Below are 17,124 nucleotides of genomic sequence, written 5' to 3'. Positions count from 1 at the left end.
GTCCTGATAAAATTAGAAAGTAGACCTGTCTCCTGATTCTCATCCTAGGGCCAAATCCAGAAACTTCAGAGCTATCCTTAAGTGCATGAATCATTCCTTTTAATCTAGAAAAGTTCTTAGGTACTACTGATCAACCAGACAGTTGAGTTGTTCTTTTATGAGAAGATAGAATGATGTCCCTGCAAAGCTAAGGACATGCAATTGCTAAACTCAGATTGTTTTAGCTTTTAGCACAGGGGTCCCCAAACTATGGCCCACAGGCCACATGTGACCCCCTGAGGCCATTTATCCAGCTCCCACCACATTTTCAGAACTTGTTATGGCTAGCAGTGACAAATATGGAACCAGACATTGACCATCTCATTAGCCAAAAGCAGACCCATAGTTCCCACTGGTCAGTTTGTTGATTTAAATTTACTTGTTCTTTATTTTAAATATTGTATTTATTCCCATTTTTTTTACTTTAAAATATGTGCAGTGTACATAGGGATTTGTTTATAGTTTGTTTTTTATAGTCCAGCCCTCCAACAGTCTGACAGTGAACTGACACCCTGTGTAAAAAGTTTGGGGACCCCTGTTTTAGCAGTTGCCATCTTCTACTGCATTCTCCTAAATGTTTGGGGATGGGTTCTATGAGCACTCAGTTGGACCTTCCCTAGAACATAGCTATTACATAGAAGATGATTCTTTGGGCTTCTTTTAGTGACCTGGTACTATATTTTGAAATCAACATAATAAAATGCATGATAGTAGCAATCTATTAGAAGGAAGCTAAGAGGTCATCTTGTCCATTTCCTTCATTTAACCAATGAAGAATACCTGGAGATGATAAAGAGAGGAGAGATGATAGACCTGCAGTTTAAAAGGGACTCAGAGGCCATGGAAGCAACTCTATCATTTTACAGATGAAGAAACTGAGGCCCAAAAGTTGGGAAGTGGTTTTCTTGAAGTCACACAAGCAGTGAACAATAAAGGCAGGATGTGCATCTGGGTTGTCTTACCCTATACCTGGCACTTGTCCCCTAGCACCATGCTGCTGTTTCAGTCAGGAAAAAAGGGAATATTTATCAAGTTTCTACTATGGGCCAGGCACTGGGCACTTTACATAGATTGGCTCATTTGATCCTCCCAACAACCTTGGGAGGTAGGTTCTCAATGATTTTATTTTTCAGGTGAAGAAACTAAGTCAAGCAAAGATTGAGTGATACACAGTTTGGAAGTATCTGTGGATAGATTTGAACTAAGGCTTCCCTAACTCCAAGCCCACAGTTCTATCCAATGGGCTATCCAGCTGTCAATAAGCCATACCTCTCCTTCATCATCCTTCTGCACCCCCAAATGCTTTGACCCCTGTCACACAGAATGGAAAGGCTATAAAATGTTGAAGTTGATCCTGAGAAAACTTTTTTTAAGAAAACCAGGTCCTCCTTTGCAATTAGACTGTCAGAAGATAGAGCCCAATTCCTATTGCTTGTCTTCCTTTTGGCTTAACGGTGCTTTCCATAGGTCACCCTCAAAGCTTAGCTAAGACCTAAGCAGTGATTCAAAGCATCTCTGATGTTTCCTGAAGCTCCTGAGAGACAGACCATGATTGCCCATGACTGTATAATCACCCTGACAGTTAGGAAAGAAATAGCAGATGGGAGTGGGAGGGCCATCATATTGCAGCCACATTTGGGGGGAGGCTGGAAGAGAAGCAGAAAGGGCCATAGAAAATAGAGACAGTAATCTTGAGGCAATGTACTTTGGCGGACTCCTCTTGGGAGGGAAGCAGACTCCCCCTGCACTAACTTACCTGGGATTTTCAAGTCTATGAATGGAAATACCAGGGAGGGGATGCAAACAAACGATCACTTAGAAACGGAAATCAATTTCAATGATCAAGTAACTGCTTGAAAGTGGAAAGGAGGAACAAATCTAAACTTTTTGTAAAATGATTAAAAGGAAAAATCTTGATTTCTAAGCAGAAATGAGGGAAAATAGAAGGCCTTAAGTTGATAGTTATAAAAATGTAATGTAAAAATTTCTGTTATAGAAATAGTGACATCAATGAAGAACATCCCCCAAAGATAAGAATAGTGCCAATCTTGTCAGTTTGTTCAGTCTATGGCTTTTCTCTCATAATCCCTTTATGTAAATCAAGGAATTGATGATTTTTTTCCCCTCTTCTATTTCCCTATCTTCTCATTCTTCAGTAGCAGACAACAATTTCGCTTTGGTTTTGTGTTATCATGCCCAGCACCCAGATAGCAAAGTCAATTGGGATTCCAGCCAGATTAGGTCTGCCAATGAAGGGTGAAAAGGAATAAAGATTTAAAAAATAGTAGGATGGAAACTAACTGACTGATCTTAATCAGTTATGCATGGCTGGGGCCACTGATTTGGATGGGTAAGACGATGACAAATCTTAACTGAGCAGCTGGCAGTCATGAGGGGATGGGGATCAAAAGAAGAGTAAAATTGGATTTTTTCTTTAATGAATGACATGGAAAATTGAATTTAGAACAATGTAACTTATAAATGCACTTTGTTATTTAAAAAAAAAATTTTTAATCCTTAGCTTCTGTCTTAGTATTGATGGTAAGACAGAAGAGCGTCAAGGGATAAGTTGGGTGACTTGTTCAAGGTCACATGGCTAGGAAGTGTCTAGGGCCAGATTTGAAGCCAGGTCCTCCTGATTCCTGGCCTGGCATTCTATCCACTGAGCAAGCTAGCTACCCCTCTAACTTAGTTTTAAGAGAGTTGCCTGGTATCACCAAGAAGAGATAGGTCTTTACTTGGGGGTCATAAAGACCATATGTGTTAGAGGCAGGACTTGAACCCAGGGAAGCCTAACTCTGAGGCTACCTCTCTCTCCCCTCAACTAGGCTATCTCAAGACTCTTCTTCAGTTTGGCCCTCTATTGGATTGAATGAAACTGTTTGGCAGTTATTAAAAGACACCAAACCCAAACTTGCTACCTGTGAACTTCCAAATATATTGCAACTTCGATTTTTGAGTAGAAATTCATAGCAAGTCAGCACAATTCAATACATTAAAGATGAAGAGGTCTGTTGGGTTTCAAGGTGTTCATAACACTCACTAGCTCATTGGTTTTAAAGATATAACTAGCTAGTAATTAAATAATAAATCCCCAAATTTTTGCATCTTTAAAAATTCCTGCTGATGATCGAATGAAAGAAGTGTTTAAGCAAAAAACCTTGACCAGCCAACCAGAAACCCCAAGCACTTCTTGGCTATTTAAAAGTCTCACCTCCAGGCATGGGGTTACATTCCCTTCTTATTTAGCAGGGAAAAGTCATCCCCTAATTCCTTCCTGAGCTTCCCTGTAAAGTCTTAGCAGTATAGACAAAGCAAGTTTCAATGGAGGAGAAGAGAGGAGACCTGCTACTCCATCCTTCTGAGCCCTATCACTGATGCAGGAATGCTCCAGGGCAGGCCATGTGTGAATGCTGGATAACCAAGGGATACATTAGGAGCTGCTCAGTGGTAAGCTGAGTGGGGAGAAGGAATGCTTTGGTAGCCCAGCTTCCAACAGTATCCCTTTGCTAATAGATGCTGGGAACAGTGGCAGCAGGTGGACCCACTTGCCTCTTCATCACTGGGGGGTTCCAGACAGCCAAAGGAAGATGAAGAGGGAGAATGGCAAACAGTGAAAGGTTCTGGGAAGAAGAGGCTGCAAACCAAAGGATTGTCTTCACGTGAAGTAGTTCTGTCTCTCTTTATTCTCTCTGTTACTTCTTTTTCTTCCTCTCCCCTTGCCAATCTCTCTCCTTTTCTCCTCCTAACTTCTACAGGAAGCCTTTCCCAGTCCTGTCTAATCTTAGTTCCTTCTCTCTAAGACTATGCTCCAATTCATCTTTTTTTTTTCTTTTTAAACCCTTACCATCTATCTTGGAGTCAATATTATGTATTGGTTCCAAGGCAGAAGAGTGGTAAGGGCTAGTCAATGGGGGTTAGGTGACTTGCCCACGGTCACACAGCTGGGAAGTGTCTGAGGCCAGATTTGAACTCAGGACATTCTGTTTCCAAGTCTGCCTGTTAATCCACTGAGCCATCTAGCTGCCCCCCTCACCCCTCGATTTATCTATTTATAGCTTCTCTGTGAACCCTGGCTTTGCATTATGAAAAACATACACATTCACAGAAACCCTACAATATTCTGGAATGTCCCAAATCCACTGAATTAAAAGCTGTTCCCTCACTAGATACTCCTATATTCTATATTGTGATCATCTCAAAATAGCCCTTTTCTTACCCTATATTTTACCAGAACCCTAAGCTTTATTTAACTTTTATGACCTTAAATGGGCACTACCCACATGAAGGAGTCAGGAAGGCAGCTTCTAGAGGAAATAGCTCAGTGGGAAAGCTGAATCCTATTACTTCCAGTCTTTGGGGAGGACAGTGTGGCTCCTGCTCCCAGCTCAATTGGAGAAAATCGAGGAAGATTCCTTAAGGAGGTTCCTCATGACCCTCTTGGCAACTGCTATCTCTCTCTACCTGAAGAGCATCTTTAGAATCATCTGCAATCTTAAGGCTTTTTAGCTGGGGGATGCTGGTCAAATGGATGATTAGAGAGCTGGGAACTGACTCAAGGAATGTGTCCTTTCTATTACCTCTAAGAAACCGAGGATGATTGCTAGAGATCTGATGAAGTTCTGGGAATCTATAATAAGGCAGTGACTAATTTTCTCTGCACACAGCCAAAAACAGCAAGAGGCTATTAATTGCAATTGACCTCTAGGTCATCTCCCAGCTGACCTTGATGGACAATGTAGTTCTTTCAGCTCCACTTTGCTAGATTTACTTGCCAGAGAAGGGACAGGATCTAGCAAAAGGAATATCTTGGATTTGGGGTTCATTTCTGTGACTGAGGAGTTCGTAACCTGCAATCTGAAACTTGGCTTTTTCTAATATTTGATAACTGGATTTCAATGTCATTTTAAAGTATCTTATGTTTTCTATTCAGGCGTTTAAACACATTATTGTGGCAAAGGTCCCAAGGGCTTTTGGCAGTTGGCAACCAAAGAGGTCTAGGACACACAAATGAGTCAAGAGCTCCTGAACGATTATTAGCAAAGTTAAAGGAATGGAAGCAAATGCCTCTGGTCAATAGAAGCAGCTCCCTGGTGCTTTGGGGATTCATAAGCTCGGTTTCACTCGGAAGCAGCTCGCCAGGTGTTCTCATTGGAAACTTTTCGAGCTGACCACCTGCAAAAGTGAATTGGAAATATCGACCTAAATGAGCAGGTCTCCCACTCAGAGAAATATCTGGCTTTGCATTTACGACATTGGTTTTCTTTTTATGAGTCATTCAAAGTGAAAGGCTTCCAATATATGACTCTTTTAACCTGTCCAAAGGAACCGGTGACATCGCAGCCTATAATCGGAGGTTGCGTTTTCCCAGATCTTTACTGCTTCCAAGCAGATCCAGTTTTTGTTTTCCCAAATAAGATTGGAGGAGGAAAGGCGGGGAGTGGTGATTTGCCAGGGTGCTAAAAGCATCAGCAATAATTCTGATTAATGTGATGTGGCACTGATTGCAGGAGCCAGAGAGTATCTGTCCTCCTCACAGGCTAATTAGAATGCAAGTCAGCACGATACCTGCTTTGGAGGATTATAGTGAAAACATTTGTTGTAATAAGAACCACCAGGCAGCCTGTTTGGAGGTAATGATTGATTTGTAAAATTATTGAAGGGGGAGAGGGTGGAGCAGAGAATGAGAACGTGAAGTCTGTCCAAAAAAATGCTTATTTCCCTTATGGATCAGGTTTGACTATGCATTAAAAGGTCTTTTTTTGTGGCTATGTTAAAAATGAGCCTAATAGCAAAGGTTTATTTAAACCCTAGAAAATACAGCTTTCTGTTCTTTTTCTTCATGGGATTACATCATGAAAGTGCTTCTAGTTTATTTATTGAAGGTTTTCTTCAGAACTAGTGAGATCTCTCATTTCTGGTTCCATGACTTCCCTAATTGGACTCTCGAATTACTCAACTTCTTAGATTGACTTTGTCCAAAGCAAGGAGGCTAATGATGGATAACAGAAGCACAATGCTAGCCTTGTAACGAGCAAGGCTTTCTTTCTTTCTTTCTTTTTTTTTTGGAAGTTATTTCACATCCTGTTAAGAGTTTTTTGAAAGTCAGACTCTACTCTGGCTTCCTCATGAGAAAGAAATAGCAGTGTCAGTGGATTTAATAGATAACATTTCTGGCAAGTGATGGAGAGTCACACTTGTTCTCAAAGAATGGCAGACAATGTCTTAGCTGCCTAGAAAAGGGATTCTCTCTTTTTTGATTCAGTGTCAGGGATGATTTCAAAGGAAAAAGCTCAGAATCAGAAGCATCCCATGTTTATTACTCTCCTGGAAAAATTCATCTGGATGTGGAAAGATCAATCCAAAGGCAAAGCAAAAAAAAATAAATAAATAAATAAAAAAGAGGAAGTTCTAGGAAAAGTTAAGAAACAACAATAGTTTCTTTGGTACTGAGGTGATTTTTCTTTTAAAAATTTCACTCACTATTTATCTCTCATAAAGAACAAGGACTGCTTTATTTTTCTCCATTATCTCCAGTGCTTAGCACATTGCTTGGCACAGAGTAAGCCTTTAATAAATGCTTTATGGACTGCCTGCCCTTCGATCCAGCCATTCTATTGCTGGGATTATGCCCCAAAGAGATAATAAGGAAAAAGACTTGTACAAAAATATTTGTAGCTGTGCTCTTCATGGTGGAAAAAAATTAGAAAATGAGGGGATGCCCTTCGATTGGGGAATGGCTGAACAAATTGTGGTATATGTTGGTGATGGAATACTATTGTGCTAAAAGGAATAATAAAGTGGAGGAATTCCATGGAGACTGGAACGACCTCCAGGAAGTGATGCAGAGTGAAAGCAGCAGAACCAGGAGAACATTGTACACAGAGACAAATACACTGTGGCATAATCGAATATAATAGACCTCTATTAGCAGTAATGCAATGTTCCAGAACAACCCAGAGGGACATGTGAGAAAGAACGCTCTCCACTTCCAGAGAAAGAACCGGGGGAGTAGAAACACCGAAGAAAAACAAATGCTCCAAATATCAATAATATGGAAATAGGTCTTGATCAATGACACATGTAAAACCCAGTGGAATTGCTCATTGGCTATGAGTTAGGAGGTGGGAGGAGTGAAGGGAAGGAACATGAATACTGTAACCATGAAAAAATATTCAAAAAAATTAAATAAATAAACTTTTAAAAATGCTTTAGGACTTTTCATTCATTTATCTCCAGTTAAACAATGTGCTTCCTTCAGCTGTCTTTCCTAATATTTTCAATTATATTGGTTGTGTATATCTAAAGAAATCCACATGAGGGGATAACTCAAAGTTTATGCAGTATGGTGTTTGATGATGATAAAAATTTCTATGGGCTTAGGTCACACCAGGGCTACTGCTTTTCCTTTCAAGGAGAGGGGAAGAATTGCAATACAGCTTAACCAGACTTCTTATCCTGTCACCACCACTGCTGATGCCCAGGGCATCATGTTCTTTGATCTTTTCCCTGGGCATTACATGTCCTTGGGTAATAGGAAAAGGGAAGTAGGGGGGAGAGCTGAGGAGTCCTTGATGTAGGCAGCTGACCTCACTACTCTACAGATAGGATTCACCCATCAGTCCACAGCACAGACTCTCTGCTCAAAAGCACTTGAGCTACATGATGAAAAACCACTGTTGATACTGGGAAGTTAAAGAGATTCATATAAGGGAAAATATAGGGGCAGCAAGAAATCATCTATGGGGGCAGCTAGGTGGCACAGTGGACAGAGAGCCAGGTCTGGAGATGGGAGGTCCTGGGTTCAAATGTGACTTCAGGCATTTCCTAGCTGTGTGACACTGGGTAAGTCACTTAACACCAGTTGCCTAGCCCTTACCACTCTTTTGTCTTAGAACTGATTACTTAGTATCCATTCTAAGACAGAAGGGAAGGACTTTTTAACAATAAAAAAGAATTCATCTATTCACATTCTAGGAAAAAGGAAGAGAGAGAGGAATGGAGGAACATACATAGAAAAAAGCAGGACTCTGGCTACCTTTTGCAAAATGTGCATAGAGAGAAAAGAAAATACTTACTGCATCTCACATTTCATAGCTCTTTTAAGGTTTGCAAAAAACACTTTATAACAAGCCACTGAGGAAGGTACTGAATGTATTGTTATTCCCAACATACAGACAAGAAAACGGAGGCAAAGAAGAGTCAAAGGACTTTGCCAACAAGTAGTAAGCACCAAAGCCAGGTCTAGATCTGTTTCATTTTTACCTTCCTATCTCTAGTTCCTAGGAAAGTGCCTTCCACATAGAAGGTGCTTAATAACTGCCTCTTCTATTTCAACTCTAAGCCCCAAGCTCATTCTGCAACATGGAAAGAGAAAAGCTTTTTTTTCCCCCTACTGGAAAGCTGGATACAACCAACTTTAGTCAGCAATTCAGTTCAATCATTATTTTGAAACAATATAAATGCTAAATGAATGCCCAGAGAATCAGTGACTGCACTGAGCAACTCATTACCTAGTTTAACCTTGGAATATCCTGAACCTCTCTGGACCATGAATGCATAAAAGAGGAATTCCAAATGACTTCCACATTGCAAGGAGAGCTTTTCAGTACTTGAGCGGAAAGATGAAGAGTAGTATAAGCAACAGGATTCTCAGTGCTACTGAGTGTTCTGCATGCCCAAGGTTTTGACACTTTTTGCTCTTAGTGGTTCCTTAGGATGATACATGGATGAGTCAGTTTTCTGTGTTGGGTGCTTTACTCATTTCCTGAATGTCAGGCTAGAATGGGATCAGATACTCATTAAGTTTCCAATCATTCCACAGCAGCAACAGGTGGTGAAACAAAGCTTCTGCGGAATGCCCTGGCTGATTTCCTCAGTGTCCAGGAAACATGAAAGGTATTTGTGGTCTCTCTGTAGCAGCAGATAATGAAAAGAGGGAGCAGGGAAGGAAGGGTGAATAGCAACAGGAAATGTTTCCAAAGCATAAACAAAAACTCAGGTGGGGAAGCAAATCTTTTGGCTACTATCCATTCCAAATTCCATCATGGTGGCTTCATCTTATAGAAATCCCTTCCGGCTATCTGATTGACTACTCAGCAGATACTCAGATAAATCTGTTATCCCAATGATGGGAGTATTCCCTCAACTGTAGGAGAGTTCATCCCATACATACACCTTACTTATTCGGCATGAGTCTTATTCATACCTTTCCTAAATTGTTCAGAGAAAAACTACCCAACACGCCATAGCCATTTCTCTGTATTTTTGTTTTGTTTTGTTGAAGTATTTCATCATTATCCCCTACCTACAACATTTGGGCAAAAACATGGTAAATGGAAGGGGGAAAAGGACATCTTAAATGAAGGCACATCATTAAATTGTAGGCTACCAGTCAACATTTACAAATGTCCAAATCTACTCACTTTTTGAAGATTATCTCTAAAATGATTTCCAAACCTACTATGTCCTGAACTAGAGAAAAGAGGCAAAATTTTTAGAGGAAGACACTGGCCCAACGGACAATATAGTTACCCATAGTTATCTCCAAGTAGTTGATGTGGAAGCCTCTCTCAAAAGTGCTAAATAGAGATTTATGTTAAGTGACAGGATCTGTCCACACCTCTAGCCCTAGCTTACCACTAGCAAAACAAAGTACTTATTTTGACTGGACTACCTCCACAAAAGCAAACCAGAAAAATTCCTATGGGGATGGGACAAAGACCATTTCTTCCCCTATAAGTGGTAGGCTGCTAGCTCATCCTCTTTCCAACCAGAGAAAATATAAAAATTGGGAATTATTCCACAGGCTGCTGGGCCAATACTCAACTGTCCAATGCATTAGTTTGAATCTCAAGCATGTGAAATTATTATAATAAAATGATAAGAACTTATCATTAAATTATTGCAATAAAATGAGAGAGATTAGTAACTGACATAATCGTATGGAAAAGAACAGGACAAAATTACTTTCCTTAAATTCTATGCAAAAAAAAAAAAAAAAACCAAGGCAGGGCAATACAGAACAATAGGAAAACCAAAGTCACTTTTAAGTGAGCTAGCCTTTGATACTGTCTGAGCTTCCTGTCAGGGCAGAGACTTGTCAATTTTACAGAATTTCTGCTGTTATTCTGAGTAGCTGCTGAAGTTAATTTAGTTTTAGTTCTTAGTTCTTCTACAATATACCTTAGATTATCTCACTTTCACAAAAAGTTACCAGCTTCTCTTTTAGCCATCTCTAAATGTCATTTTCATAAACTTAATTAAAAGTGCATTTATATATGTTTGCAAAGGGTTTCCTTGTATACATGGAAACAATGGAAAATTGACAAATTAATTCTGGACTGCCTACATGTAAGTGATTTTATGCATTTTTCTTTGTTAAATATCAAGGAATGTTTATTGATTGTAATTGCTTGACATTCAGGGGGTCCCAGAAGTTATTGTCATAAGAGTATTTTTTCTTTCACTAAGAAATCAAAGAGAGAAATAGCTAAACTTCTATGATATTAGTATAATAAGAGACAATCTAAAAAAAAGGCTAGAAACCTATTAGAGTTCCAAACACCATCCAAGAAGACAAAGCTGAAAGTCATACTGATGGAATTTTACTATTTATGTATCTTCTATTGTATAACAAAGTAATTTTATTTGAAATTCATATGGTTATCCTATATTCTCCAGGTAACTCAATACTTTAAGACATTTATTCTCCAATTATTTTATTGCATATAGCACTTCCTGCCTGGGAGCTTTCATCCAAATTCAGAAATGTTTTATAGAATTTTCAATGGAAATTGATTTCAATTCTCTTGAGATTTGAAAATCATAAATAATAAAACCAATTCCCAACACTACCATAAGATACTTTCTCCCTATTCCCCATAGTATATGCCATGAACAGTCAAGCACCAGGGACAAATCCATTGGTATATTGGACATAAAAATAGAAATAATAGCCATTTTTATCAAAACCTATAAGTTTCAGAAGGAATATTGACTCAGTGCACTGGGAAGATTCATACATTTGGTATATCTCTAATGATTTTGAACATATTCTATTTTGAACAATTTGCTTGTGTGAAAACAAATTGTCAAATAGTTCCGTAAGTTCAAAAGTAGCTTAAAATATGCAGAAAGTAGATTGTTTCCCTCCCACCAAGAATTATGGTATTGGCCATAGGATATATACGAGAAAGAACTAAGATTAAAATATAGTTCTGAAAGAGCAAAAGAACCATATCTAAGATGGGGAAACCAGTCAATTTGTTAGCTCCCAACTGAAATACTTGATATAAGTTCTTTCCTCTTAGAGAAATAATTTCAAACTAAACTTTTATCATTTTCTTCCAGAGACCAAAGAAATGGAAAAATCAATGTAGAGACTGTTTACCAATATGTGAAATAGCTGACCATTGAACATTGTGGTAAATGGTTTAAAAACTAGGGTTTTTGGTGGAGACTATAGACGGTAAATGAATATTGTAGGAGGGACCACTTCATGGATACAGCTGCCTAAATGCCAGCTTTAGAGCACCGTTTATGCCCTTATTCTGGCCTGAATCTGACAAGATCTATGGAATAGAATCAAAATGTGAAGTCAAAGTGAGTCTCAAGACTTTAAAGAAGTTCTGACTTCAAACAGAGCCCCATTTGCATTCTCTTTCGTGACACAATTGGCTAGGCAGAATATGAACTCCAGATGGTACACTTGAACTTCAGCAGGACCTGTGTTTGATTATCTATTTTTAAAAGATTAATCATTTGAGAATACTTCAGAAGGAATTGGAAAGACAGTCCCACCTTGTTGTTTTGGGCTGGGGTTTTACCTGAGTTCTGACTTTCTTTAAAAGTCCTCCTCTTTGGGACTTTGTCCACGTTTGAGCCCTATTACACCAGTGACTACAGATTAAGTATTTACCTTTATCCCCGGAAGTCCAGGCAGCCCAGGCAGCCCTGGTTCACCCTACATAGGAAAATTACATAACATTATAGAACAGTATTCACTGAGGCACAAAATGCTGGAGAGAGAAATGGCAAATGTGGCTGAAAGTGCTCTAGATGAACCCTTTCCACACACAGACACACAGAAACTCTAACTCTAAGAAAGATGTTGAGATGGTGTGATTCAGTCAACTCTTGATGACTTTGGGGTTGGTTATCAGGCTACAAACTAGATAGGTTCTTTCCTGTTAAAAAGGTTTACTAACATAATTTTGGATGATCTCACTTATTATTAGCATCCCCCTCAACAGGTAGGCAGGGAAAGGGCTACCTAAGGTCAATATTTCTTTTTTTAAACCCTTACCTTCATCTTAGAATCAATACCAAGTATTGGTTCCAAGGTAGAAGAGCAGATAGGGCTAGGCAATGGGGGTTAAGTGACTTGTCCAGAGTCACACAGCTAAGAAGTATCTGAGGTCAGATTTGAACCCAGGAACTCTTCTCTCCAGGCCTGACTATCCTCAGAGCCACCCAGCTGTCCCAGGTAGCAGAAGACAGGAGTTTGAAGATAATGGTTAAAGTGAAGCTTTAGGGTCAACAAAGATTTCAAATATCTGTGTTAGCCCAATTGCTTCTTACCAACATGCCATCAAGAGTTGGCTGTGTGAACAGATGCTCACATCAAAACAATGCCTATCAAAAGCCTTTCTAGCTTTTAAGTAGAGTGAGGCTTCTTCTACATTCCTGGATGATGAGGAGATAAGTGAGCAGTTAAAATTATACTTAACACCACCATATATCTGGGACAATTGTTCAAGTCTAGGAAACCCTGTGTAGCTTCTTGGTGGGTAATGGTACTGGGCAGCTGTTCAGGAAGGCATGTTTGAGATTAAGTGGTGCACTCTGGGTGAGTATGTTGGAGTCACACTAAACCTTCTCATTTTCATAGAATTGTCTGCATTATTTTAAGCACTAAGTGTGGTGACAAGATGTACTGAGACTACATTGCTCAGAAAATCCCTTGCATTCCACTGACCAATGCATCAAACAGTGAAAATGGAGGAAAAAAGCATACAAACGGGGATTAGACCAATTATAAGATGTTATCTGATGTACACGAGCTACACCATTTTGCAATGGCAACCTGGTGAGGCTAGTTCCATGCCTCTCATGGTACCAGATATAGCATAGCATAAAGAGTGACAGGAGAGGAAGGAAAGGAGAACTGGGCACAGCTGGAGCAACTCATTTCATGTGCAAATCTGTTGAGAAATTCCAGGACATTTCAATTAGAATATCTATTCCTTGCAAGTTTGGCAAATATAATTTACTTTAAGAAAAAAAAAAGGAAATTATCTGGAAAAAATTATTTTGGAAATAATTTGCTGGAGGATAAGTATAAAAGAAGAGAATACTAATTTTCTCCTGATTTCATTCAAAATTCCTTTTGATTGCAAAAAGAAAAATCATCCTGACTAGAAGCTTTAAAACACAAGTGTACCTATATTTTAAGTGCACAATGGGTCCAAGACATGATTCCCAGAAGTTCTGCATCGTTGTGTAATGCTTCTACTGGTCAAATTATATTTCCCTAGATAAATTGAACTTCACGGTCATGACAAAATACTTCTGATTTTTTTCTCCTCTCTCAAATAAGTTAAATCCTTCTAGAGAAATTATTTCTATTCACATACAATTATGGTCTTATTATATTCTTTTTCCTGAACTGAGGACTATATTTTTTTCTCTTCTTTAAAGTGTATTTTTCCTTTGAAATATACTAAACAGAAGTCTAGAAAATACAATAAATAAAACTGAGGAGAACCTGTATACGGAGACATATTTAAAGTCAATGCAAAGTGAAGGCACATTTAGAATACTGGAGTTTAACTCACAAAAATGTACCCTAACAGACTTAAGAATGTAGCTTTTTCCCAAAATAAAAGGTTTGTTCATGATTTGTGGGAGAAAAATATTGCAAGAAAAATCAGTAACAATATCAGTGCAATTCTGAATTGGGGGGGGGGGGGGGGTCAGAGTTGTCCAAAACAGTTTGGATCATACTATAAACTGTGTTTGAATAGAGATTTTTTTAGTATTATAACTATTCCCGTCATATAAAGATACACACATATATATGCATTTCTAGAAGTTTATGTTTATTTTGCAGCCACTCTGACCATCTGTGGTCCTCATAGCTTGGCTTTTATTAATTGGTTGCTCATGCAGTTTGTTTATCTGGCTGATGGAGGCGACATAATTTCCCTCATTGTAGACTCCCTCCTCCACCTGTTTGAGGAATATAGTCTGCACTCTCTCTCTGTCCCTCTTTGTCTTCTTTTACACAATCAAGGCTCTTTCCATCAGCTTGGGTAGTTCAATCAAAGCTATTTCTTCTCTTAGCAGAAAGGAACTCTCCTTTTCTCATACTTACCCACTCCTGTGCTCAGGAAATCCTTTGGGCCATGGCTGAAAGGCAAACCTAATAGCTAGGGTACGTGTGGAGAGCTAATGGGGCCCTTTTGCACCAGAAGAATAAAATTTGAATGGCTGCAAGAAAAACAGGGTCTGGTTCCAGGAAACCTTCTCCAGCTTCCCCAGCAGGGTTCTCTCCTCCCACCCCAGGTACCTGCTGCCACCAGCCATCAACACTAAAAACCACTGGTCCCAGCTGTTCAGCTTTCTCTCCTGCTCAAAAAAGGCATCTTTTCTCCAAAACGAATAATACTTGACAAGTTTTCCTTTCCCTGTGTTCGATGTAAAATGTGTATGGAAAAGTAGAGAGCCATATCATGAAAGTGAATGCTACACATAGGAACATAAACAGAGACACAACATGGATGCGCACACACACACCAGAGCATCTGTGCTCCAACGCAAAGCATGTACAGGGAAATTTGAAATAGAGCTGAAACCTAACTGTCTTATGCGAGACTCCAGATACAAAAACTCTGTACTCATCAGGGTGAAATTAAACGTTCAGAGAGTCCAGTCAGCAACTGGGTTGGTGCTGTACCATGTTTTTATAAAGCTGTTCCTGAGGCAGGAATTCTAATTTGTCACCACCAGGTACCCTGAAGCATGGGCAACCATGGCACTGTGGATGAAAAAATACAGTTGCAGAGGAATGCAATTGAGCTCACAGAAACTCCAAGTCAAGCGATTAAAAATGGCATTTCTTTATTAACAGAGATATTCTGGTTCTCATTTAGTGCTCAGATTTATAAACGCTCCACCAAAGCTAGACATTCTCTCATTCAAATCAGCTATTTTTAGTGCCTTTGGTGGGTAGTGGTAATAACATTATCAACTGGGCTGTCTTGCCTAAATATTTGCAAAATAAAAAGGGGGAACCACCGATAACTTCTAGGAATATATTTGCTTAGCTCTAAGGTCAACATTAAATGAATTCAATCCTTTTTTCTAAATACAATGTTAAGACATTTCTTTGGAATCCAAGGAAATGCAAGGGAGTCATCTCTGAGCCTTCCAAGAACATGTTTAGACTATTCTGCCAAGTAATCTTGATAACGCTCAATGAAGATCACTTCTAAGCGAAACCCTTATGCTGAAACCAACCAACAGAAATGACAAGAGTCGAGAGTGAATGTTTTTGTTTCTAGGGGAGAGTGGCTTTAGACACACCTGCTCAACAAGTCACTACATTTTAGATGGAGCAATTTGTATTTGATCTACACAGACTTGATTTCTCTATCATGGACAAAAAAACATTTCTATATTTCCCACTCTGGTGGTCTGTGCCCCACATCCACAACATTCCATTCAAAAGTCTGCCAATTTCTCTTCGATGGAAGAAATCAGAGGAATCTTAGACCAGTGCTTGAAATGTTCTGAAGACCCACAAGGGAGAGAGCTTGAACTTCCACTGATTACAGTGAGCAGACTGGGTGAGTCCTTTTTGCTCCTTTTAAGAGCATCAGATTGGCTTCAAAGTTCGAGCCCCAAATGAAAAGGCCTTTTCAAAAATTACTTGAATCTTTAAGTGTTTAAAACAAAAGACTGGCCCTCTCAATGTCTACATGAGTGTGGGAACAACATTTTATTATGTCCCCAGGTTCCAGATGAATACAATAGGATGCATTCTCTCATTTCAATTTCTCTAATGAAGTAAATTCCATCTTTCCATTCATCTTTCTTTCTCCAACATCATATGCCACCAAAGACAAAGCCAGGATCTTATACAAGATCTAATCTAATGTGGAATTCACATTTACTGGCTAGTGACAATACATCTGTTATTCCAAATCTGATTGCATTGGGCATTGAAATCCAGATGCTCACATGATAAATGACTGCCAGTTGTTTCCTGCCCGTTAAACTCAAATGAGCAGATAAATCTAAACATACTTAACATTGCCTTTAATTTATCACCCACGTGAGGCATAGATGATAAACAAATGTAACACTTCCATAGATTAGCTGGTTAAAATAGCTTTGATTAGTGTCTCTCATTGAAACTCAGGTTTATTAACAGAATTGGTTTGCATATCATAAAATTGTCTGCACATGCTGTTACAAATAATTTATATTTGATACCATCAACAAGGGAACGTCTATGGTGAAAAATAAAAGGAATGTAATTTTTTTCTTAAAGAGCTGCCCATCACTTCCTATGGAGGTTACTTTGTCAACATTCATCTCTTCTGAACAAATGAAGAAAGAGAGCAGCAGATCAAATGTGGTTAAACATGCGAGATTAAATAGTTAGCATTCCACCCTAACTGGTCTTTGTTAGTCTCAGACAGCTGAGTTTATGCAGACTTTTGGTTCAGAAAACAGTTCCTTACCACAAAAGAATTTATTTTATCCCCACCTTTGGCCTTAGTCAAAGTCATGGTATTTAAAAAAAAAAAATCACCAACCTAAAATCTGTATGCAATTCCTTACAAATGTACTGCTTTGCAGTCCTTTCTTTCAGAACGTATTTATCTGGAGTCAATGATTGGTAGAGATGAAATGTATGAAGATGAAATAAAAAACTTACTAGAGAGGTTGTGATAGAAAGAGAAAGAGAAAGCAAGAGGGAAATCTTTTGAAATTTTACCTTTTGCCCTGGACGACCAGATTCTCCAGGTTCTCCCTGATAAAAATAAAAGGGAACAATTCAGTTCAATGAGTGAC

General features: G+C 39.0%; 1 protein-coding gene across 1 annotated transcript in view; it reads right to left on the bottom strand.

The window, feature by feature from the left end:
• The window catches only part of COL25A1 (collagen type XXV alpha 1 chain), a 592,248-nt gene that overhangs the window by 81,745 nt on the left and 493,379 nt on the right, over window positions 1-17,124 (bottom strand). The window contains exons 17-18 of the mRNA XM_056803096.1: window positions 17,048-17,083; window positions 11,960-12,004 (exon numbers count right to left, since the gene is read on the bottom strand). Coding sequence (XP_056659074.1) covers window positions 11,960-12,004; window positions 17,048-17,083 — 81 coding nt within the window. The remainder of the gene's footprint in view (window positions 1-11,959; window positions 12,005-17,047; window positions 17,084-17,124) is intronic.

The sequence above is a fragment of the Monodelphis domestica genome, chromosome 6, assembly GCF_027887165.1.
Source record: "Monodelphis domestica isolate mMonDom1 chromosome 6, mMonDom1.pri, whole genome shotgun sequence".
Taxonomy (NCBI): Eukaryota; Metazoa; Chordata; class Mammalia; order Didelphimorphia; family Didelphidae; genus Monodelphis; species Monodelphis domestica.
Note: the sequence above shows the minus strand (reverse complement) of the source record. Positions and strands in the feature narration are given on the sequence as shown.